The 25315-nt window shown below is 44.9% G+C and overlaps 1 protein-coding gene across 1 annotated transcript; it reads right to left on the reverse strand.

Moving 5' to 3' along the window:
* Positions 1-1802: 1802 nt before the first annotated feature.
* On the reverse strand, positions 1803-11362 carry LOC134395336 (CMRF35-like molecule 5). Its single transcript, XM_063121496.1, has 5 exons — positions 11266-11362; positions 6730-7062; positions 4930-4969; positions 2046-2278; positions 1803-1933 (listed from the first exon to the last, which is right to left on the reverse strand). The coding sequence occupies exons 1-5, from the start codon at positions 11312-11314 to the stop codon at positions 1803-1805; spliced, it is 786 nt and encodes a 261-aa protein (XP_062977566.1). The 5' UTR covers positions 11315-11362.
* Between the last annotated feature and the right edge of the window lie 13953 nt (positions 11363-25315).

The following is a 25315-nucleotide window of genomic DNA, read 5'->3' on the forward strand; positions in this document are numbered from 1 at the left end:
ATAGTGGTGGCTATTAATTTGGTCCTGTGTAGCTTCGGGACCTCTACCAGTTGGGTTTGAGACAGCCCAGTGGGTAATCAAATTGGGTTCAAACAGACAAACATCTTCATAGACTCAGAAGTGAACTAAAATGCATTAAATACTTTATTAAAGTGTTTTTTTTTTAAAAAAATAACTTGGTGGTTACACAAGCATAATTTGGAAGTTCATGATGATATAAGTTCAAGCCTAACTAAAAGGTTTGCAGGATTGCAAAGCTGGCCCTACAAATGTAGCAAATGAGATAGCAAATTGAACTCCTAAGCATCGTTTGTTTGGATAATATAGCTCTTCCTTAGCACCATCCTGCACTCTGCTTATGTTTTAAAGCTAAACTAGAACTTGCTGAAATTTCAAATTTCTCTTTGGTTTCCCCCTGCAAACGACTTGAATGTAAAAAGCTAAGCTAAAAAATGGTCAAGTTACCTAGGTACTTCTGTTGTTAATGGCACTTTAAAAGGCTAATTAATTTTGGAGCTAAAACTGTTACCCAACTTTGGTTGTAAAATAAATAAGTTTAAAAGTAATTCCAAGACTCGTCTTTTGAAATTATTCTAAGTCCTAACGCTAGAAAATGAAGAGTTAAAATTATCTGGGAGCCCACATGTTGAAGAGGTCCATTGTTATCTAAATCCTGGTCTGGATGTCCATTGAAGTTTAGAGATGAAAGAGTGAAATGAAGCGAAGAAGAAGAAGAAGAAGAAGAAGAAGAAGAAGAAGAAGAAGAAGAAGAAGAAGAAGAAGAAGAAGAATTTTTCTGGTAAAGCAAAGACAGGAAAATTACTGGAGAAGAGCTAATCTCGATAGAACGGGGCACATGCAATCATTATCAGCGCTACAACTAAGCAACAACAAAAGGGGACAACGAAATAGAACCAGTAAGTACAACTCATTTGCAACGTTAGAGACCCAGGGTCACTGTGATGCTGTGCATCACAGTAACCGATTCATAACGTTAGAATAACATCAGTGTAGATTCCCACCAGTACAACTGGACCAGACAGTGCTCTGGACATCTCCCTTAAAGGAACTGCACTAATAGAGGACTCCAAGTCATGCTGAACGTGAGCAATTTTATCTTCCAAGAGTCGTGCAAATTTAGCGCAGCGAGTTGTTGAGGGTGTGACGAATTTCCTCTCAGGGTCACATTATAATAATCCGTTCACCAGCTGAAACATCTCTGTGGACAACAGTGTGTAGAGGTAGTGGAGGTGGCAAAGAACTGTGTGGCACCTTCACCACCGCACAGTAGGCTCAGTAATGAGCTCTAACTAGTGTTCAGTCAGATTCAGCACCAGTCTTCCTCCACTTGTGCTCCAGCTAGAGAGGTATGGATTTTGTAAAATCTGTTCCATCTGCATTTTGTGGATTGCCTTTCATCCTGTCCATTCATTAAATGAAGCAGATTTTTTTTTAACTTTCCTGGAATTTGCACAAATTTGTATTTGCACAAATCTATTATTATTATTTATTTATTTATTTATTTATTTATTTATTTATTTATTTATATAGCACCATCAATGTACATGGTGCTGTACAGAGTAAAACAGTAAATAGCAAGACCCTGCCGCATAGGCTTACATTCTAATAATATGTTTTAGCCTATTTAGGAAATGTGCATTTTCAGCCACTTTTTTATTTTATGTATTTTTCTATAACTAAATTTCTGTAAACTCCTGTAAAGTTAAAAAAATGGTCTGCAAGTCTACGGAATCCATTAGACTTGGGAAAAGCTTGTGCTTTATGGAATCTGTGGGTCGGATTCATTGAAAACTGAACTCATTTGGTTTCGTTGCAGATTTATCTGCCATCCCTAATTCCAACCAACTTTGTGCTGGGGGAAGGGCAGCCTGTCTTGCTTGCGTAGGTTCATTGCATCTTCTTGTCGGTTTTCCTTGGATAAGGAAAGAATCATTCATGTATTGTGCAGCGAGATGGAAGTTCTTAGTTACTGGGTGTATTTCTGATTCAATTAAGGTCTGCTTTAGAGCAGTAAGGATACCCACCTCTCATGCAAATGCCGCCGTGTAACTCACGAGACTGGCTGGTTACAACAGAGGTGTGATAAATGTGTTGCACTTCCCCATGGAGTTCAAGCTCTTGTGGTGGTGTCTCTAGTATTACTTTGTCGGAGGCCCATCCGCTCCATCTATGCATCCAGATGATTGCAAAGACCAGACAAATGAGCAGGATCATTTTCAAGCCGATCAAAATAGGAAAGGGCACATAGGATGGGTAACTGCATCAAAGAAACAGAAGATTATCCTTCTTGTGAAAGGAAGAAAAATGCTGTTTCCCTCTATTGTCTTATAAAACACAATTTGCACACGACCTCAGATTCCTATGTCACTCGTTGGATGAGAGAGATGGAGAAGAAGCTACTTCGGCTGGGCTTCTCTGTGGAAGCTGTGGGCAACTATGGGCTCCAGAAGGCCCAATCTCTTCTTGTTCAAAGACTAACAGATCTAGATCTACAGCATTTAAGAACTGCTGCTAACAAAGCTTGCTCTCTACTGCTCTACAATAATTTTAATAACTATGGCTCACTGCAGCTTCATATCTGTATGTTTTAACCATTCCCAAGTATAGGAGAGCATTTACCCTTGCTCACTTTAATGTGTTGCCATCAGCATTACGAGAAGGACGATTTAGTAAGATCCCAGTTAATGAACAGATATGTCCCTGTGGTTCTGGAGCAATAGAATCTGTTGAACATGTCATTTTGCATTGTAACATGTATGAGGAATGCAGAAAAAAGTTAATCTTTCCTTTATTAACAGCCTTTTCTGGATATAGCCCCACAACGTTGGTATGAATCTATTTAAGGGATGTGTCCTCCCATATTACTGAAAGGGTCTCTAAGTTTCTCATGACCACAATGCAAATTAAAAAATAACATTGCAATCCTTCTGAGAGAAGCAACTTACTAAGCTGTATTTTGTTTTTATGTCACTTTTAATCTATCCTTTGTATTTATTTATTTATTTATTTATTACATTTTTATACCGCCCAATAGCCGAAGCTCTCTGGGCGGTTCACAAAAATTAAAACCATAATAAAACAACCAACAGTCTAAAAGCACAAATACAAAATACAGTATAAAAAGCACAACCAGGATAAAACCACACAGCAAAATTGATATAAGGTTAAAATACAGAACTAGAACAGTAAAATTTAAATTTAAGTTAAAATTAAGTGTTAAAATACTGAGAGAATAAAAAGGTCTTCAGCTGGCGATGAAAGGAGTACAGTGTAGGTGCCAGGTGGACCTCTCTGGGGCGCTCATTCCACAACCGGGTGCCACAGCGGAGAAAGCCCTCCTCCTAGTAGCCACTTGTATGTTTTGGGCAGGATCTACACTACTGCTTATATAACGGTTTATAAGGGTTATGACAACTGTTCAGGCCCTGGACACATTACATATACCGTTTTCATTACATTTTAAAAGTGTTATATTCGCTAGGTGTAGGTCGGCCCTTGGTGTTGATTTTGCTGGTCTGTGACCGTAATAAATAACAATGAATAACAATGAATTTGCACAAGACACAGAAACAAAGGTTATCTGGCCAGTGGCTCATAGAATTTAATGATGATAGTGCATCCTGGAGAAAATATGGAACATGGTCTTCAGAAGTTCTCTGGACTTGTAGAAATCAGGATTGGGACCCCCTGTGAACACAGTTTTTTAATTTAATGGGGAGCAGCAGCACTCTTGGTCCCCCTTCAAAGAGGAATAACAGATTGTGAAAAAAAATCCCAGGTATGGCAGTTTAATTGACAAAGGATGTGTGACACTGTGTGAACAGCACAGGCTAATTCTGGAGTAGATTGCTTGGAATAGGGTCTGTGTACAAACAAGGCCTACAGAGACAGACAGGTAGAGATAAGGACCATAGACATTGCTGGGAAGCTGTGCAGGATGCTGAGAATCCTCTGGGTTGCATTGTCAGGAATCTGAGGGTTGGGTTTTCTGTTTTTGGCTTCAACCATGAAGGTTAGGAACTTATTTCTCTAAATATGAAAAATGAGATTTTGGAAAGGATGTCAGAGACACCAGGGCCTATGGCTTAATCATAAGCATCCTGATTTCTATGTCCCCCACTTCAGCTGTGAAAATGGTCTGTGTTGTCTAGCTGACGCCTGTGTTCTGCAACCATGTTAATCAGAAGGTAAAAGTGGAAGTTATTCTGTATCTGCAAGGAGAGTATATGGCAGCATCATGATGGCCAACCTGTTGTTGGCCTCGCACAAGCCGTGGTGTTCATAAAAGTGCCTAGTACCAAAGTGTCTTGTTCCAGCAGATGAGGAGGTTCACAAGATGATATTGGTGGCAGTCACAGCATGGCATTTTCTGCAAGCCATGTTAGCCCAGAAAGTAACAGGGAAAGATATTCTGCGTCTGCAAGCATGGCATATGACAGCAGTGTGGTGTTTGCCCCAGCCTTGGAGTTTGTAAGAGTGCCTGGTACTAAAGTCCCATGTGGGGAACCCTTTGCTCTCCATTACATGGGGAGATGGTTCACTAGGTGATATCACCGGTGGTCACAGCATGGTGAAGGGGGGGCTTCCCACCTGTAACTTTTGGTAGTGGGAAGCGGTGTATTCTGACAATAACAGGTAAGGCTGGGGTGGCCCTTTCCTGCTCTATTGCTATGCCCTGGCTGCCAGCCATTTTGCTTTGAAAAGTGTCTCATTGGCTGCCACTGCCTATAACAGAAGGAACGTCATCCTATCCCCATTCCATATGAAGTCTCAGCCATGGGAGATTAGTTGTAGATATATTGCCCATACCTGGGTCAATGGAGAAGAGGGGGTATTTAAGACTTTTTAAGGCCATGGATGATCATATATAGGAAGGAGCTCACATGGTTATAGAGAGGAAATACTCACTCTGTGGGAGGAGGGCTGGGTGGTAATTTTTCTTCTGAATCTGGGATGAGGGCTAAAGAAAATAGTTAGATAGTATCAGCAACAGTTGTTCATGAGGTGCCCTCAAAGATGATAGCATTTCATATACTTAGCAAAAGCAGACTGAGATACTGAACAATGATGAGCCCTTGAGCAATGAGACCAGACTGCACTGGGCAGAGCACTCTTGGCCATTCTGAGGAAACCCAAGCCCAGTTGGGGCTGCAGGGGCCAACAACCTAGGGAAATTCATGGAGGCACTAGAGACGAAGTCCGTGTTCTGGCATTCATGCTACCAAATACAATATTTTGGAGGTTTTCTTCTTCTTCTTAAAGAACAGGCTGTGATCTAATTTTAAGGAATCAGTAACATCAGTAGCTGCCCATGCTGGTATTGTGCAATGCAGTTAATAGCTGTGGTCTGATTGGAGCAGGAACGTTCCAACCTGAAGGAGAGCTAGCTGTGTACAATGAACATCAAGCCTGTGCAGCAAAAGATTGTAGGAGTGTGATCAGAAAATGGAATAAGCCTATCAGGGCCATGAAATGTCCCCTTGCAGGTCAGTGTGACTTCTCCTGCACTGTGTGCAAAGGTTGCACTGTGTGCAAACCTGCAAAGGTTGCCTGGAAAATGTATCAGATCTAACACCTTTCTCATCCTCTGTTTAGTTTGGGTGGCTGAAAAGTGCAAAGAAAACCAGAACAACGTATTAGCAGTGCGTCTGTTCATATGGAATTTGTACTACCTAGAGGTAGAATACCCTTGAACATGGAACCAGCCTTGTCTGCTTGTCAAAGTCCCCTGTGGTGGACTTCCCTCTCTAATGGTAGGCCATGGTGAATTGCACAACCCTCCCCACCCAAATGGCCCATCATTGCTTGTTTCATGTGCTGGCATGGGCCCACTGCACAACGGACCTGGGGATTTGCAGTAGTGCATGCATCTCCTTCTAAATGAGGAACTTTGCTGAGGGGCTTCCAAATGAAGCATTTATGGCACCATTATCCTGCCTCACTCATGGAATTCTACAGGAGGTCCACATGTTATCTTCAACTTGGAAGCCTCCTGTGTTTCCCCCTTGCTTCTACCACTTCTCTTACCACAGAAAATCAGTTAAGGAGGAAAAGATGGAGTGGCTCCACTATACCTCGAATTGGTAGCACTAGGAACTCTCTGGCTGGAAGTACCTTTCCTCCCAGTTCCAAATAGCCCTGTTGCCAGCATGGTCTGTGACAGGAGACAATTCTGCAAGCAACTACTTTCTGAATCTGTATTTTATATCTGCAGTAAGTAACAACATAACACAAAATTTATTTCGCTGCAATTTACTTGCTTAAAGGTAAAATAATTTGGTTTTGAAAAATAGGAAATTTCAAAACCCAAATAGATTTATGCCCTTAAAGAAAGAATAAAGTAGTATGAATTACTTTCTTCTTTAGGGTAGCAGTCATATGCACACTTACCTGGGTGGGACTACAACATGCTGAATATGAGGGACTGACTTCTGATCAGTCCAGGATTAGACTAAGACCACAGCTAGACCTAAGGTTTATCCTGGGATCATCCAGGGTTCACTCCTGCCTGAGCACTGAATCCCCTGTGTGTCACCTAGATGAACAGGTTTGACCCCTGGACGATCCAGGGATAAACCTTAGGTCTAGCTATGGCCTAACTGAGCAATCCTAAGTATGTTGACCTGGAAGTACGTCCCACTGTATTCAACAATGGATGCATTCCTATAAAAATATGAGTTTCATGTTAAGTTTGGGAAAGGGACTCACCTGGGTTAACAATAATATTTATAAGGAATCCAAGATCGATCCCTCTTCTGCCTATGGCACACCAGTAAAACCCAGCGTCTTGCTGTGTGAGGATCTCCAGCGTCACTGTGAATTCACGACGTGCATGATTGTCCTTGATTAAAGTTCTGCCCGCTTTCACCTCTTCCTCTGTTCCTTTGGTCGCAACAACCGTGCTACAATAGTCCCAATTGGCTCCTCGGCACCAATATTTAACATACGTCTGATAGCCTTTAGCGTATGGACACACCACAGACAGTGACCTGCCAAGGAATCCAGCCACTGTTGGAGGTCCTGTCAGTGCAGATGTAAAACCTGAAAAATAGAATTGAACTCAAATTGAGAGAGTAGCTCAAGCCATCATCTTTAAGTATCTGAATCTCAGAGCCTAAAACTTAAATAAGCGTGCAGTCATATAATATTTACCTGGGAGTAAAAACTATTGAACTCAATGGGGCTAATGACTCAGTAGACATGTATAGGATTCTCCCCTTCAAGTCTGAACAGGACAATCCCACTGGGAATTAAAAAGAACAACTATTTCTGGCAGGTCCATTAAATTCTCTTCAGGATCCTAGCTTACCAATTTTTAGTAAAGGAGGAAAGCATGTTTAAGTGTTTAGATTTATGGCAACGTGTTCCAAATAATATTTTTAAGCTCTGTCGTTTTATTTGGTCTTAGGGTCTCTTTTTGTTTGTTTTTTATTTGAGGGGTGGGGGTTAGAGCTGAGTGCACTTTTAGAAATCGCAACAAATTTATTTATTTATTATTTATTTATTTAGAATATTTATATACCGCTCCCCATTGAAAAATTTCGGAGCGGTGTACAAAGTAAAATGAAAATAAAAACAGAATAAAACAGTTAAAACAAAATTTAAAAAGAAGCAAAAATCAGAAATCCAAGGCTGCATGTGAAATGTTGTAAACCGCCCAGAGAGCTTCGGCTGTGGGGTGGTATATAAATGTAAAGAAAGAAAGAAAGAAAGAAAGAAAGGCTTTAATTTCTGCACAAATGATTTAAAAGTAAAACATTCAGCTCAAATACACTGTCTATCCAGCTACCCACCCTATCCACACAAGTTGAACTGAATTATTTCACAATCTTTGTTCCCTGTTTACCCTTGTCTCCACTTCCTTCTCCTTCCTCTGTTGTTTTCCCTATGACCAATGTTAGATTTTAAGTTCCTCAGTGAAAGGCTAGTACCTATTCTCATGCACAAGGAGAAACGCCATGCATGTTGATGGCAGTACAATTATTATTAATAATAATAATAATAATAATAATAATAATAATATCATTATGATAAAAATGAGATTTATTGTGGCTTTTTTTGAATGTGAGGAGATAAGAAAACACATGCACAAATACCCTTGCTGCTGCTGGTACTTAATTAGTGTTTTTAGTGCTCTTCTATTAGCCTTTTTTTTTTTTTTTGCTTTGTTTTGCTTACCACTTTGGGCATTGAAATTGAAGAATTCATGTTTTAGTTTATTTCATTATTGTTTTGAATAATGGGTTTTTAATAACGGTACAGTTTCAGACTTTGGGTAGAGAGGTTACTCATAGTTTATATGCACCCCATATCTGTCAGCATTGAGAAGTCCCATGAGTGTAGCACTTACCTGAGTTTCTTTCGGAAGGAGGTTATTATTTTTTATTTTTTATCATCATCATCATCACCACCGCCACCACCACCCATATATCCCACCTTTTTTCTTCAAAGGAACTGCAGGCGGCATTCATTGTCTTCCTCATCATTATTTTATCCTCACTCACAACAACCCTGTGAGATAGTTTAAGTCAGTAGGGCAGTTAGGTAATTTTAGACCATGGTGGGGAACCTCCAGCCTAATTTGGCTTGCAGAGCTCCCCCATCTGTCCCACAGAGGCTTGGGCTCGTTGTGAGGGCCTTACCCATTGGCTTGGAGGCTACTTGGCACTTGGGGGTGGGGAGGTGAGGAGAGAACCCCCCTTGGTTTTGATCTATAATTGGAGGAAACAAGGGCATACCCCTAGGGAAGCAGCAACTGCAAGGCAATACCAACTGAGTCCCTTGTCATCACATCCCACTTGCAGCTCCAATTAGAACAGTGAGTGATATTTGAAGGAGGTGCCTGGCCAGCTTGGCTTCACCAGCCCTGCATCCTCCTCCAAAGGTGAAACCAGGCCCAGGCCCATGCATCAGATAGATGATCCATCCAGTGCGTTGGCAGGGGCAGCTTTGCTGGGTGCAGACCTCCCCCATTGGGGGAAGCCTGCACATAATGAAAGCAGGTCCAGGACAACATGTCAGATGGATGATCCATCAAATGGGCTGCTGGGGTGGCTTTACTGCATAGAGACCACCCCTGATGGCAGAAGCTCTCATGCAGGGAAGCTGGATCCCGGTCAATGCATCAGGTGGATCATTCACCCAGAGCATCAGCCAAGAACCAAATGATGTCTTCTGGCCCTCTCTTGTTGAACCTGTAGTCAGTTCTCATCAATAAAATAAAACTAAATAAACAAATAGTTCATAATCCAGCCAAAATTAAAGACTTCCACGTTCCATTTATTTCACTGGAACAGTTAAGCATGTGAGTAGTTCTTTTCCACTTAAAAGGGGACTTAAGAGTGCTTAATTTGGTGGGGCAGAGATATTGCATTGCAAGCCCTGAGCTTTGTAGCCACGGTTTTCACCCCCACCTACAGCCCTTGTGGCTTTAAGGAGCATGTTGGGTAGGAACACCTCTGGGGTGTGTGAGAGATTTCCCCATCCTTCCAGCATAAAACTATGACTGTAGCTGGGGCCGTGCTTTGGTGACTGCAGCACTCAGATCAAGCATAAGTATCTCACCTTCATTCTCAACCATACTACAAAGACCTTTTCCCCCCCCAGGTGATGACAATTACATTATTGCAAACATCTTAATTACTCTTGAGACTTTTCTGAAAACAAAAGAGAAACCTGCCAAATGAATTCTAAGCTTTGAAGTAGCTTCAATGCAAACTTTCTCACTGCCTGAGGCAGGACAGAACACGCTGCTGTCGCACTGCACCCCCTTCTTCCTGCTGCAGCCTCATGCCCCTCTTAACTTGACCATATCTTATTTATTTATTTATTTATTTATTTATTTATTTATTTTTGAGTATTTTTATCCCGCACCTCAGCCAAAAGGCTCTCGGAGCGGCTTACAATTTATCAATAAAGACAGTCCCTACCCTCAGGCTTACATTCTAAAAAAGACATGACACACAAGGAAAAGGGGATGGGGAGGGAAGAGGGAGAAAATAAAAAGAAATTAAAGAGAGTGTTTAGGCTGGTGGGAAGGCCTTGCTCTGTCCAATCATCTCCCAATGGAAGGGCAAACCAGCAGCTCCTTCTTCTTCCCCACAGGGTGAAGATGGCAGTTAGCCTTGGGTGGGGGTGGGGGGTCCAACTGAAGCAGACTCCGATGGTCCCTGCCTGCTCCAGTGTCCCTCACATCTTCTTCCCCACAGGGTTAAGATGGCAGTTAGCCCTGTGGGAGTGGATGGGTTTCCAGCTGAAGCAGGCTCTGATACCTTGCTCCCCTTCCCTTTACTATGTTATGGGACTCCACTTCTTGGCTCATTGTATGCCCTCTTTCCCTTCCCTTTACCACATGTGGCCTCTCTCTCTCTCCCTCGAGCCCACCCACCCACTCCCTGGCTCTTGCTGAGATGATCCCCTTAAATAAAGGCTGTGTTGCTGCTACAGAGAACCCTGCTAGCCTCTCTCTTATTGTGGATTTTGCCACAATGGGTGAGTGGGACTGGCATAGCTCTTTGGAGCATCGAGAAAGGTGACCCTATGAAAAGGAGGACCCGGCTCCTGTATCTTTAACAGTTGCATAAGAAAAGAGAATTTCAGCAGGTGTCATTTGTAGGCATGCAGCACCTGGTGAAATCCCCTCTACATCGCAACAGTTAAAGCTGCAGACACCCTGCCCTCTTCTGCATCTGGTTACTCCAGTATAGCTCCTGCAGCTTTAACTGTTACTCTAGTATAGCTCCTGCAGCTTTAACCCTTTGAAAGTACTTTATTTGATCTTTCTTATGTCCACTTGTTGATTTACTCTCCCTTTAGCTTGACATGACATTTGTCTATTCTAATGTTTATGTAGAAGAAAAGAATTTTGGTACTTCCTTAAGATCAATATTTATTAATTCTGATCTTATTTTAAAATTAAACTAACCTTATTATTCCATTATAAACTGAATTCATCTGGAAATTGAAGTGTAGTGGGAGTGTGTGTGCACTGAAGAATGTAATATTTATAAGAAGCCAAACTGGAAATAGATATTTCTGAAATCATTTCATAATTTTAGGTGACAATCCCATGTCCTTGCAAATGTCAACTTTTTCTATTTCTCTAAACTTGTGCCTCAACTCTTTTGCCACCCCCATTTCTGACTCTGTGTGCACTTTTCATGGCAACAGTCCATACCTCTTTATGGACTCCTGTCTTGCACTTCAACAACAGTGGCCTTCCTACAGTATTTCACCCTCCCTTACCTGGAAGTAGCACCCAATCCAGAAGAGGCAACAGCTTCAACACCTTCATGGCTCTGCTTCTGTTCTGTAGCCAGCCTGGAAGGAGATAAAGCAACACTGATCTCTCCCAGAAAGCTCAAGGTTCCTTTGAAGTTCACTGAAGGGACACCTTGAAGTTCACTGATGAGGTCTTTATGAGCCTGAGAACAGAGCTGCTTGACTTTCTTTAGAAATGGGAAGGAGGAAGGCTTATCTTTTGCAATCCTTTGTACTCATGCTGTGTGGTTAGTGTATTTCTGGGGACGGTGTAAAAGCCGGAACGGAACGGAACAGGCCGGAACAGCCCCATTATATTAAAAAACCATACCAAAAACAGTGGCATGTGTTAGCAACACTTGAGAACAATATTTTAGGACTAAAACCATACCAATATTATATCACTATTAACCCCAAAACTCCCAAAACGACGTCCGGAACATAATGGGATGGCCGGAACGGCCACTACTGAACAAGCGATATCAACCAAACTCACCAGTCATGCATACCTCCATGGCAGGGACGCAATAAGACACAAAAGTTGCCCCGAAACCACGTTCAGATACCCGTTCCGGGCAAAAACGCATATTGCGCAAAACGGGCCGTAACGGCAGCTTCCCAATGAGGAAAGTCAACCAAACTCACCAGATGCACATAACTAGGTGGGACAAATATAGAAAGCTCCAAAAGTTGCCCCCAAACCACGTTCAGATACCCGTTCCGGGCAAAAAAGTGTATTGCGCAAAATGGGCCGTAACGGCAGCTTCCCAATGAGGTAAGTGAACCAAACTCACCAGATGCACTTGACAAGGTGGGGCAAATATAGAAAGCTCCAAAAGTTGCCCCGAAACCACGTTCAGATACCCGTTCCGGGCAAAAACGCGTATTGCGCAAAATGGGCCGTAACGGCAGCTTCCCACTGAAGTAAGTGAACCAAACTCACCAGATTCACATAACTAGGTGGGGCAACTATAGAAAGCTCCAAAAGTTGCCCCAAAACCACGTTCAGATACCCGTTCCGGGCAAAAACGCGTATTGCGCAAATACGGCCGTAACGGCAGCTTCCCAATGAGGAAAGTCAACCAAACTCACCAGATGCATATGACAAGGTGGGACAAATATAGAAAGCTCCAAAAGTTGCCCCGAAACCACATTCAGATACCCGTTCCGGGCAAAAACTCTTATTGCGCAAAAACGGCCGTAACGGCAGCTTCCCACTGAAGTAAGTGAACCAAACTCACCAGATTCACATAACTAGGTGGGGCAAATATAGAAAGCTCCAAAAGTTGCCCCGAAACCACGTTCAGATACCCGTTCCGGGCAAAAACGCGTATTGCGCAAAACGGGCCGTAACGGCAGCTTCCCAATGAGGTAAGTGAACCAAACTCACCAGATGCACATGACAAGGTGAGACAAATATAGAAAGCTCCAAAAGGTGCCCCAAAACCACGTTCAGATCCCCGTTCCGGGCAAAAACGCGTATTGCGCAAAATGGGCCGTAACGGCAGCTTCCCAATGAGGAAAGTCAACCAAACTCACCAGATGCACATGACAAGGTGGGACAAATATAGAAAGCTCCAAAAGTTGCCCCGAAACCACATTCAGATACCCGTTCCGGGCAAAAACGCGTATTGCGCAAAAACGGCCGTAACGGCAGCTTCCCAATGAGGTAAGTCAACCAAACTCACCAGATGCACATGACAAGGTGGGACAAATATAGAAAGCTCCAAAAGTTGCCTCAAAACCACGTTCAGATACCCGTTCCGGGCAAAAACGCGTATTGCGCAAAAACGGCCGTAACGGCAGATTCCCAATGAGGTAAGTCAACCAAACTCACCAGATGCACTTGACAAGGTGGGGCAAATATAGAAAGCTCCAAAAGTTGCCCCGAAACCACGTTCAGATACCCGTTCCGGGCAAAAACGCGTATTGCGCAAAATGGGCCGTAACGGCAGCTTCCCAATGAGGAAAGTCAACCAAACTCACCAGATGCACATGACAAGGTGGGACAAATATAGAAAGCTCCAAAAGTTGCCCCGAAACCACGTTCAGATACCCGTTCCGGGCAAAAACGCTTATTGCGCAAAAACGGCCGTAACGGCAGCTTCCCACTGAAGTAAGTGAACCAAACTCACCAGATTCACATAACTAGGTGGGGCAAATATAGAAAGCTCCAAAAGTTGCCCCGAAACCACGTTCAGATACCCGTTCCGGGCAAAAACGCGTATTGCGCAAAACGGGCCGTAACGGCAGCTTCCCAATGAGGTAAGTGAACCAAACTCACCAGATGCACATGACAAGGTGAGACAAATATAGAAAGCTCCAAAAGGTGCCCCAAAACCACGTTCAGATACCCGTTCCGGGCAAAAACGCGTATTGCGCAAAATGGGCCGTAACGGCAGCTTCCCAATGAGGAAAGTCAACCAAACTCACCAGATGCACATGACAAGGTGGGACAAATATAGAAAGCTCCAAAAGTTGCCCCGAAACCACATTCAGATACCCGTTCCGGGCAAAAACGCGTATTGCGCAAAAACGGCCGTAACGGCAGCTTCCCAATGAGGTAAGTCAACCAAACTCACCAGATGCACATGACAAGGTGGGACAAATATAGAAAGCTCCAAAAGTTGCCCCCAAACCACGTTCAGATACCCGTTCCGGGCAAAAACGCGTATTGCGCAAAATGGGCCGTAACGGCAGCTTCCCAATGAGGTAAGTCAACCAAACTCACCAGATGCACATGACAAGGTGGGACAAATATAGAAAGCTCCAAAAGTTGCCCCCAAACCACGTTCAGATACCCGTTCCGGGCAAAAACGCGTATTGCGCAAAAACGGCCGTAACGGCAGCTTCCCAATGAGGAAAGTCAACCAAACTCACCAGATGCACATGACAAGGTGGGACAAATATAGAAAGCTCCAAAAGTTGCCCCCAAACCACGTTCAGATACCCGTTCCGGGCAAAAACGCGTATTGCGCAAAATGGGCCGTAACGGCAGCTTCCCAATGAGGAAAGTCAACCAAACTCACCAGATGCATATGACAAGGTGGGACAAATATAGAAAGCTCCAAAAGTTGCCCCGAAACCACATTCAGACACCCGTTCCGGGCAAAAACGCTTATTGCGCAAAAACGGCCGTAACGGCAGCTTCCCACTGAAGTAAGTGAACCAAACTCACCAGATTCACATAACTAGGTGGGGCAAATATAGAAAGCTCCAAAAGTTGCCCCGAAACCACGTTCAGATACCCGTTCCGGGCAAAAACGCGTATTGCGCAAAACGGGCCGTAACGGCAGCTTCCCAATGAGGTAAGTGAACCAAACTCACCAGATGCACATGACAAGGTGAGACAAATATAGAAAGCTCCAAAAGGTGCCCCAAAACCACGTTCAGATACCCGTTCCGGGCAAAAACGCGTATTGCGCAAAATGGGCCGTAACGGCAGCTTCCCAATGAGGAAAGTCAACCAAACTCACCAGATGCACATGACAAGGTGGGACAAATATAGAAAGCTCCAAAAGTTGCCTCAAAACCACGTTCAGATACCCGTTCCGGGCAAAAAACGCGTATTGCGCAAAAACGGCCGTAACGGCAGATTCCCAATGAGGTAAGTCAACCAAACTCACCAGATGCACATGACAAGGTGGGACAAATATAGAAAGCTCCAAAAGGTGCCCCAAAGCCACGTTCCGATACCCGTTCCGGGCAAAAACGCGTATTGCGCAAAATGGGCCGTAACGGCAGCTTCCCAATGAGGTAAGTCAACCAAACTCACCAGATGCACATGACAAGGTGAGACAAATATAGAAAGCTCCAAAAGGTGCCCCAAAACCACGTTCAGATACCCGTTCCGGGCAAAAACGCGTATTGCGCAAAATGGGCCGTAACGGCAGCTTCCCAATGAGGAAAGTCAACCAAACTCACCAGATGCACATGACAAGGTGGGACAAATATAGAAAGCTCCAAAAGTTGCCCCGAAACCACGTTCAGATACCCGTTCCGGGCAAAAACGCGTATTGCGCAAAATGGGCCGTAACGGCAGCTTCCCACTGAAGTAAGTGAACCAAACTCACCAGATTCACATAACTAGGTGGGGCAACTATAGAAAGCTCCAAAAGTTGCCCCAAAACCACGTTCAGATACCCGTTCCGGGCAAAAACGCGTATTGCGCAAATACGGCCGTAACGGCAGCTTCCCAATGAGGAAAGTCAACCAAACTCACCAGATGCATATGACAAGGTGGGACAAATATAGAAAGCTCCAAAAGTTGCCCCGAAACCACATTCAGATACCCGTTCCGGGCAAAAACTCTTATTGCGCAAAAACGGCCGTAACGGCAGCTTCCCACTGAAGTAAGTGAACCAAACTCACCAGATTCACATAACTAGGTGGGGCAAATATAGAAAGCTCCAAAAGTTGCCCCGAAACCACGTTCAGATACCCGTTCCGGGCAAAAACGCGTATTGCGCAAAACGGGCCGTAACGGCAGCTTCCCAATGAGGTAAGTGAACCAAACTCACCAGATGCACATGACAAGGTGAGACAAATATAGAAAGCTCCAAAAGGTGCCCCAAAACCACGTTCAGATCCCCGTTCCGGGCAAAAACGCGTATTGCGCAAAATGGGCCGTAACGGCAGCTTCCCAATGAGGAAAGTCAACCAAACTCACCAGATGCACATGACAAGGTGGGACAAATATAGAAAGCTCCAAAAGTTGCCCCGAAACCACATTCAGATACCCGTTCCGGGCAAAAACGCGTATTGCGCAAAAACGGCCGTAACGGCAGCTTCCCAATGAGGTAAGTCAACCAAACTCACCAGATGCACATGACAAGGTGGGACAAATATAGAAAGCTCCAAAAGTTGCCTCAAAACCACGTTCAGATACCCGTTCCGGGCAAAAACGCGTATTGCGCAAAAACGGCCGTAACGGCAGATTCCCAATGAGGTAAGTCAACCAAACTCACCAGATGCACTTGACAAGGTGGGGCAAATATAGAAAGCTCCAAAAGTTGCCCCGAAACCACGTTCAGATACCCGTTCCGGGCAAAAACGCGTATTGCGCAAAATGGGCCGTAACGGCAGCTTCCCAATGAGGAAAGTCAACCAAACTCACCAGATGCACATGACAAGGTGGGACAAATATAGAAAGCTCCAAAAGTTGCCCCGAAACCACGTTCAGATACCCGTTCCGGGCAAAAACGCTTATTGCGCAAAAACGGCCGTAACGGCAGCTTCCCACTGAAGTAAGTGAACCAAACTCACCAGATTCACATAACTAGGTGGGGCAAATATAGAAAGCTCCAAAAGTTGCCCCGAAACCACGTTCAGATACCCGTTCCGGGCAAAAACGCGTATTGCGCAAAACGGGACGTAACGGCAGCTTCCCAATGAGGTAAGTGAACCAAACTCACCAGATGCACATGACAAGGTGAGACAAATATAGAAAGCTCCAAAAGGTGCCCCAAAACCACGTTCAGATACCCGTTCCGGGCAAAAACGCGTATTGCGCAAAATGGGCCGTAACGGCAGCTTCCCAATGAGGAAAGTCAACCAAACTCACCAGATGCACATGACAAGGTGGGACAAATATAGAAAGCTCCAAAAGTTGCCCCGAAACCACATTCAGATACCCGTTCCGGGCAAAAACGCGTATTGCGCAAAAACGGCCGTAACGGCAGCTTCCCAATGAGGTAAGTCAACCAAACTCACCAGATGCACATGACAAGGTGGGACAAATATAGAAAGCTCCAAAAGTTGCCCCCAAACCACGTTCAGATACCCGTTCCGGGCAAAAACGCGTATTGCGCAAAATGGGCCGTAACGGCAGCTTCCCAATGAGGTAAGTCAACCAAACTCACCAGATGCACATGACAAGGTGGGACAAATATAGAAAGCTCCAAAAGTTGCCCCCAAACCACGTTCAGATACCCGTTCCGGGCAAAAACGCGTATTGCGCAAAAACGGCCGTAACGGCAGCTTCCCAATGAGGAAAGTCAACCAAACTCACCAGATGCACATGACAAGGTGGGACAAATATAGAAAGCTCCAAAAGTTGCCCCCAAACCACGTTCAGATACCCGTTCCGGGCAAAAACGCGTATTGCGCAAAATGGGCCGTAACGGCAGCTTCCCAATGAGGAAAGTCAACCAAACTCACCAGATGCATATGACAAGGTGGGACAAATATAGAAAGCTCCAAAAGTTGCCCCGAAACCACATTCAGATACCCGTTCCGGGCAAAAACGCTTATTGCGCAAAAACGGCCGTAACGGCAGCTTCCCACTGAAGTAAGTGAACCAAACTCACCAGATTCACATAACTAGGTGGGGCAAATATAGAAAGCTCCAAAAGTTGCCCCGAAACCACGTTCAGATACCCGTTCCGGGCAAAAACGCGTATTGCGCAAAACGGGCCGTAACGGCAGCTTCCCAATGAGGTAAGTGAACCAAACTCACCAGATGCACATGACAAGGTGAGACAAATATAGAAAGCTCCAAAAGGTGCCCCAAAACCACGTTCAGATACCCGTTCCGGGCAAAAACGCGTATTGCGCAAAATGGGCCGTAACGGCAGCTTCCCAATGAGGAAAGTCAACCAAACTCACCAGATGCACATGACAAGGTGGGACAAATATAGAAAGCTCCAAAAGTTGCCTCAAAACCACGTTCAGATACCCGTTCCGGGCAAAAACGCGTATTGCGCAAAAACGGCCGTAACGGCAGATTCCCAATGAGGTAAGTCAACCAAACTCACCAGATGCACATGACAAGGTGGGACAAATATAGAAAGCTCCAAAAGGTGCCCCAAAGCCACGTTCCGATACCCGTTCCGGGCAAAAACGCGTATTGCGCAAAATGGGCCGTAACGGCAGCTTCCCAATGAGGTAAGTCAACCAAACTCACCAGATGCACATGACAAGGTGAGACAAATATAGAAAGCTCCAAAAGGTGCCCCAAAACCACGTTCAGATACCCGTTCCGGGCAAAAACGCGTATTGCGCAAAATGGGCCGTAACGGCAGCTTCCCAATGAGGAAAGTCAACCAAACTCACCAGATGCACATGACAAGGTGGGACAAATATAGAAAGCTCCAAAAGTTGCCCCAAAACCACGTTCAGATACCCGTTCCGGGCAAAAACGCATATTGCGCAAAATGGGCCGTAACGGCAGCTTCCCAATGAGGTAAGTCAACCAAACTCACCAGATGCACATGACAAGGTGGGACAAATATAGAAAGCTCCAAAAGTTGCCTCAAAACCACGTTCAGATACCCGTTCCGGGCAAAAACGCGTATTGCGCAAAAACGGCCGTAACGGCAGATTCCCAATGAGGTAAGTCAACCAAACTCACCAGATGCACATGACAAGGTGGGACAAATATAGAAAGCTCCAAAAGTTGCCCCGAAACCACATTCAGATACCCGTTCCGGGCAAAAACGCGTATTGCGCAAAAATGGCCGTAACGGCAGCTTCCCAATGAGGTAAGTCAACCAAACTCACCAGATGCACATGACAAGGTGGGGCAAATATAGAAAGCTCCAAAAGTTGCCCCAAAACCACGTTCAGATACCCGTTCCGGGCAAAAAAGTGTATTGCGCAAAAAGGGCCGTAACGGCAGCTTCCCAATGAGGTAAGTCAACCAAACTCACCAGATGCACATGACAAGGTGGGACAAATATAGAAAGCTCCAAAAGTTGCCCCAAAACCACGTTCAGATACCCGTTCCGGGCAAAAACGCGTATTGCGCAAAACGGGCCGTAACGGCAGCTTCCCAATGAGGTAAGTCAACCAAACTCACCAGATGCACATGACAAGGTGGGAGAAATATAGAAAGCTCCAAAAGTAGCCCCGAAACCACGTTCAGATACCCGTTCCGGGCAAAAACGCGTATTGCGCAAAAACGGCCGTAACGGCAGATTCCCAATGAGGTAAGTCAACCAAACTCACCATACGCACATTAATAGGTGGGACAGCAATTCAATAGTCCTGTTTCTAGAAAATCACCGAAAGGAGCATTCTCTACAATCCAGTTCTTGTCTTCAGCAATACAACAGTATTACACTTCATCTTGGTCTTTGTGCTTAATGGGTGATCAGTGCAAGAAACCCAAGAGGGACACCATGGTTCTGTGCGAGGGAGCATGTCAGGACTGGTACCATCTCTCTTGCCTTGAGATAAATCAAGCTTCTCGTGGTATATTCAAATGTCCAAAGTGTTGTGAGAAATGAATAATCTACACTGTAGGCAAAAATTTATGTTAACAGGTGCTATATGTTAGCATTTACATTTACACACACATACACACACACACAAACAGAGAGAGAGAGAGAGAGAGAAAGAGTATATATAGATAGATATTATGTACATTGTTTTTGTTCTTACTGTTTGTGGTTATTTTTCTTGTATTCATGTTGTCATAAAGAATATGACTAAAGAAGCGTATATGTTAATAAAGCTTCAGAACATCACAGCCAATGACAATGGGTTATACTGAATCAAACAAATGGTCAACCTAGCTCCCTCTTATTCACATGGGGCTAACCTATTCAAAACACCTAACATACAATTAAAAATTGTGTGATTGGCTTTTAAAAATAAATTCCATGTTTGGGGAGGGGAGGGGTACCTGTCAAGATTGTGGAATGTGGGCATTAACGCTTTGTCTCCTGGTGTGATAAGGGTGACCAGATGACTCGGAAAACCTGGGGGACCTCTGGAAAAATGGAGATCTCCAGGGCAACCGGGACTGGCACCCAATTTCCTGGGGGAAAGGGCTGAGGGGGAAGGCCTCCATCAGCCCTGGAAGGGGTTGGGGGCCACGTTTTTGGACTTCCTGGAATGCAGCCTCCAGTACTCCCATGGCAATCCTCAAAAGACCTGGGCTTTTTTGACAGAACATTTATATCCCACCCGCCACCCAGAAACGCATGGTGAACTACAATGGCCTTTCCCAATTTTGTAATAACCCTGTGGGATAAGTTAGGTTGAAAGATGTGAATAGCCACAGGTCATTGTAAGCTTCATGATGGAATGAGACAGGCCAACTCCAACAATGCCATCATAGACTGATATTTTAAGCACACTATCAAACCACATGACAACTATGGGCTTCTGTAGGAAACCATCTTTGCAGAACTTCACTCCGGATTCTGAGAAAGTTTATTAAATGTTCCAGTTAGTACAATGAAAGTAGTTTATTTGATTGCATTCACACACATAGAAGTTGCCTTTCGAGGCAATTTCCCGACAATAGATAGTGCCTCATTTTCCTCACCCATAATTTTCTTTTCCAGCTAATTTTGGGAATATGAACTATGGCCCGGAATGGGTAACAGAACCTGACTTTCATGGAAATTTCAGAGGTTATTATATCTGTCCCACCTAGTAATGCGCATCTGGTGAGTTTGGTTGACTTACCTCATTGGGAAGCTGCCGTTACGGCTCGTTTTGGGCAATACAGACTTTTGCCCAGAACGGGTATCTGAACGTGGTTTCGGGGCAACTTTTGGAGCTTTTTACATCTGTCCCACCTAGTAATGCGCATCTGGTGAGTTTGGTTGATTTACCTCATTGAGAAGCTGCCGTTACGGCCCATTCTGTGCAATACGCGTTTTTGCCCGGAACAGGTATCTGAACGTGGTTTCAGGGCAACTTTTGGAGCTTTCTATATTTGTCCCCCCTAGTTATGTGCATCTGGTGAGTTTGGTTCACTTATCTCATTGGGAAGCTGCCGTTACGGCCCGTTTAGCGCAATACACGTTTTTGCCCGGAACGGGTATCTGAACGTGGTTTCGGGGCAACTTTTGGAGCTTTCTATGTTTGTCCCACCTTGTCATGTGCATCTGGTGAGTTTGGTTGACTTATCTCATTGGGAAGCTGCCGTTACGGCCGTTTTTGCGCAATACGCGTTTTTGCCTGGAACGGGTATCTGAACGTGGTTTTGGGGCAACTTTTGGAGCTTTCTATATTTGTCCCACCTAGTTATGTGCATCTGGTGAGTTTGGTTGACTTTCCTCATTGGGAAGCTGCCGTTACGGCCGTATTTGCGCAATACGCGTTTTTGCCCGGAACGGGTATCTGAACGTGGTTTTGGGGCAACTTTTGGAGCTTTCTATATTTGCCCCACCTAGTCAAGTGCATCTGGTGAGTTTGGTTGACTTATCTCATTGGGAAGCTGCCGTTACGGCCATTTTTGCGCAATACGCGTTTTTGCCTGGAACGGGTATCTGAACGTGGTTTTGGGGCAACTTTTGGAGCTTTCTATATTTGTCCCACCTAGTTATGTGCATCTGGTGAGTTTGGTTGACTTTCCTCATTGGGAAGCTGCCGTTACGGCCGTATTTGCGCAATACGCGTTTTTGCCCGGAACGGGTATCTGAACGTGGTTTTGGGGCAACTTTTGGAGCTTTCTATATTTGCCCCACCTAGTCAAGTGCATCTGGTGAGTTTGGTTGACTTACCTCATTGGGAAGCTGCCGTTACGGCCGTTTTTGCGCAATACGCGTTTTTGCCCGGAACGGGTATCTGAACGTGGTTTCGGGGCAACTTTTGGAGCTTTCTATATTTGTCCCACCTAGTTATGTGCATCTGGTGAGTTTGGTTGACTTTCCTCATTGGGAAGCTGCCGTTACGGCCGTATTTGCGCAATACGCGTTTTTGCCCGGAACGGGTATCTGAACGTGGTTTTGGGGCAACTTTTGGAGCTTTCTATATTTGCCCCACCTAGTCAAGTGCATCTGGTGAGTTTGGTTGACTTATCTCATTGGGAAGCTGCCGTTACGGCCGTTTTTGCGCAATACGCGTTTTTGCCCGGAACGGGTATCTGAACGTGGTTTCGGGGCAACTTTTGGAGCTTTCTATATTTGTCCCACCTAGTTATGTGCATCTGGTGAGTTTGGTTGACTTTCCTCATTGGGAAGCTGCCGTTACGGCCGTATTTGCGCAATACGCGTTTTTGCCCGGAACGGGTATCTGAACGTGGTTTTGGGGCAACTTTGGGAGCTTTCTATATTTGCCCCACCTAGTCAAGTGCATCTGGTGAGTTTGGTTGACTTATCTCATTGGGAAGCTGCCGTTACGGCCGTTTTTGCGCAATACGCGTTTCTGCCCGGAACGGGTATCTGAACGTGGTTTCGGGGCACCTTTTGGAGCTTTCTATATTTGTCTCACCTTGTCATGTGCATCTGGTGAGTTTGGTTCACTTACCTCATTGGGAAGCTGCCGTTACGGCCCGTTTTGCGCAATACGCGTTTTTGCCCGGAACGGGTATCTGAACGTGGTTTCGGGGCAACTTTTGGAGCTTTCTATATTTGCCCCACCTAGTTATGTGAATCTGGTGAGTTTGGTTCACTTACTTCAGTGGGAAGCTGCCGTTACGGCCGTTTTTGCGCAATAAGCGTTTTTGCCCGGAACGGGTATCTGAACGTGGTTTCGGGGCAACTTTTGGAGCTTTCTATATTTGTCCCACCTTGTCATGTGCATCTGGTGAGTTTGGTTGACTTTCCTCATTGGGAAGCTGCCGTTACGGCCCATTTTGCGCAATACGCGTTTTTGCCCGGAACGGGTATCTGAACGTGGTTTCGGGGCAACTTTTGGAGCTTTCTATATTTGCCCCACCTTGTCAAGTGCATCTGGTGAGTTTGGTTGACTTACCTCATTGGGAATCTGCCGTTACGGCCGTTTTTGCGCAATACGCGTTTTTGCCCGGAACGGGTATCTGAACGTGGTTTTGAGGCAACTTTTGGAGCTTTCTATATTTGTCCCACCTAGTTATGTGCATCTGGTGAGTTTGGTTGACTTTCCTCATTGGGAAGCTGCCGTTACGGCCGTATTTGCGCAATACGCGTTTTTGCCCGGAACGGGTATCTGAACGTGGTTTTGGGGCAACTTTTGGAGCTTTCTATATTTGCCCCACCTAGTCAAGTGCATCTGGTGAGTTTGGTTGACTTATCTCATTGGGAAGCTGCCGTTACGGCCGTTTTTGCGCAATACGCGTTTTTGCCCGGAACGGGTATCTGAACGTGGTTTCGGGGCAACTTTTGGAGCTTTCTATATTTGTCCCACCTAGTTATGTGCATCTGGTGAGTTTGGTTGACTTTCCTCATTGGGAAGCTGCCGTTACGGCCGTATTTGCGCAATACGCGTTTTTGCCCGGAACGGGTATCTGAACGTGGTTTTGGGGCAACTTTGGGAGCTTTCTATATTTGCCCCACCTAGTCAAGTGCATCTGGTGAGTTTGGTTGACTTATCTCATTGGGAAGCTGCCGTTACGGCCGTTTTTGCGCAATACGCGTTTTTGCCCGGAACGGGTATCTGAACGTGGTTTCGGGGCAACTTTTGGAGCTTTCTATATTTGTCCCACCTAGTTATGTGCATCTGGTGAGTTTGGTTGACTTACCTCATTGGGAAGCTGCCGTTACGGCCGTATTTGCGCAATACGCGTTTTTGCCCGGAACGGGTATCTGAACGTGGTTTCGGGGCAACTTTTGGAGCTTTCTATATTTGTCCCACCTAGTTATGTGCATTTGGTGAGTTTGGTTGACTTTCCTCATTGGGAAGCTGCCGTTACGGCCCGTTTTGCGCAATACGTGTTTTTGCCCGGAACGGGTATCTGAACGTGGTTTCGGGGCAACTTTTGTGGCTTATTGCATCCCTGCCATTTAGTTATGCATGACTGTTGAGTTTGGTTGGTATCGCTCGTTCCCTAGTGGCCGTTCCGGCCATCCCATTCTGTTCCGGGCGTCGTTTTGGGAGTTTTGGGGTTAATAGTGATATAATATTGGTATGGTTTTAGTCCTAAAATATTGTTCTCAAGTGTTGCTAACACATGCCACTGTTTTTGGTATGGTTTTTTAATATAATGGGGCTGTTCCGGCCTGTTCCGTTCCGTTCCGGCTTTTACACCGTCCCGTATTTCTGCTTTTAGAACATAAGAACATTCATTAAACAAAAACCTACGGTTTACAAAACAATGTTAAGGCTCTACAGTTTTCAACCAAGCACCAAAAAGCAGGGAAATTGGGAGTTAAGGCTCACAAGCCTTAACGCCACATCCTCCCTAAGGAGGCAGAAAGTGCAAGTGAAATTCTCATTCTCTCAAAGCAAATAAACCATGAGGACAGGATGCAGAGGTGACTGTAGAGTTGCGGAAAACTGATGATGAACAATTTAGGGCCATCTACTTCTCTTTTTTTGTTTAGAGCAGCCCTTCTCCAACCTGGTGCGCTCCAAATGTGTTGGACTACAACATCCATCATTGCAAGCCAGTATGTCCCATGGTCAGGAATGCTCAAACATCTGGAGGGAATTTTCAAAAGTTCAAGGGATGAATGGATCTGATTCAAACTTGGCATGGCTAAAGCCCTACTTAAGAGGTACCATGGTGCCAACTATCATCTCTTCATTTTTAAATTCTTTTATTTTGGTTTTTAAGGTCTCAATGGAACAGTTCTCCATATAAGGAAAATGTTCAGGTTTTGAGATTAACATATGTGGCTAACCAATAGCCACAGTCTCCTCCCTGTCCCCGGTCCAATCCAGTGCTTATGGGGAAGGATTGCAAATGATATTACCCATTTGCTCTTGCCCTGAAAGTCTGTTTTACATCTTACTGCAGGGGTAGGCTACCTGGTGCCTGTGGCATTCTCACCTCTTCCTAATGAGAATTCCCCTTCTCTAAGGCCTTTTCACCCCAAGGAGGAACCACCCTTTCTCACATACACTCAAAACCATTCTTTCAAAACAGCTGCTAGCACAGCCTGCTAGCAGAGCCTCCACAGTTAACGAGTGATCTATAAAAGTGTTTAATCCCCTTTATCATGTGCTCTTCCAGCTTTATCCAAGGATTTCTTGCCCTTCTAGAGACTTGGCCATATTCTTTGCTGTTCTCCTTAAACTGAAAGTGCCGTCTCACAACAACTATGTGGTGCCTCATCTTTCTTTTCATTTGCACTCCACCTCTGCATTCACCTCTTCCATGAACACGTTCCATAATCTCTCAGTACTTATCCTCAGCTGAAAGAAGCCAAAGTATGCT

Source organism: Elgaria multicarinata, chromosome 3 (assembly GCF_023053635.1).
Source record: "Elgaria multicarinata webbii isolate HBS135686 ecotype San Diego chromosome 3, rElgMul1.1.pri, whole genome shotgun sequence".
NCBI classification, from domain to species: Eukaryota; Metazoa; Chordata; class Lepidosauria; order Squamata; family Anguidae; genus Elgaria; species Elgaria multicarinata.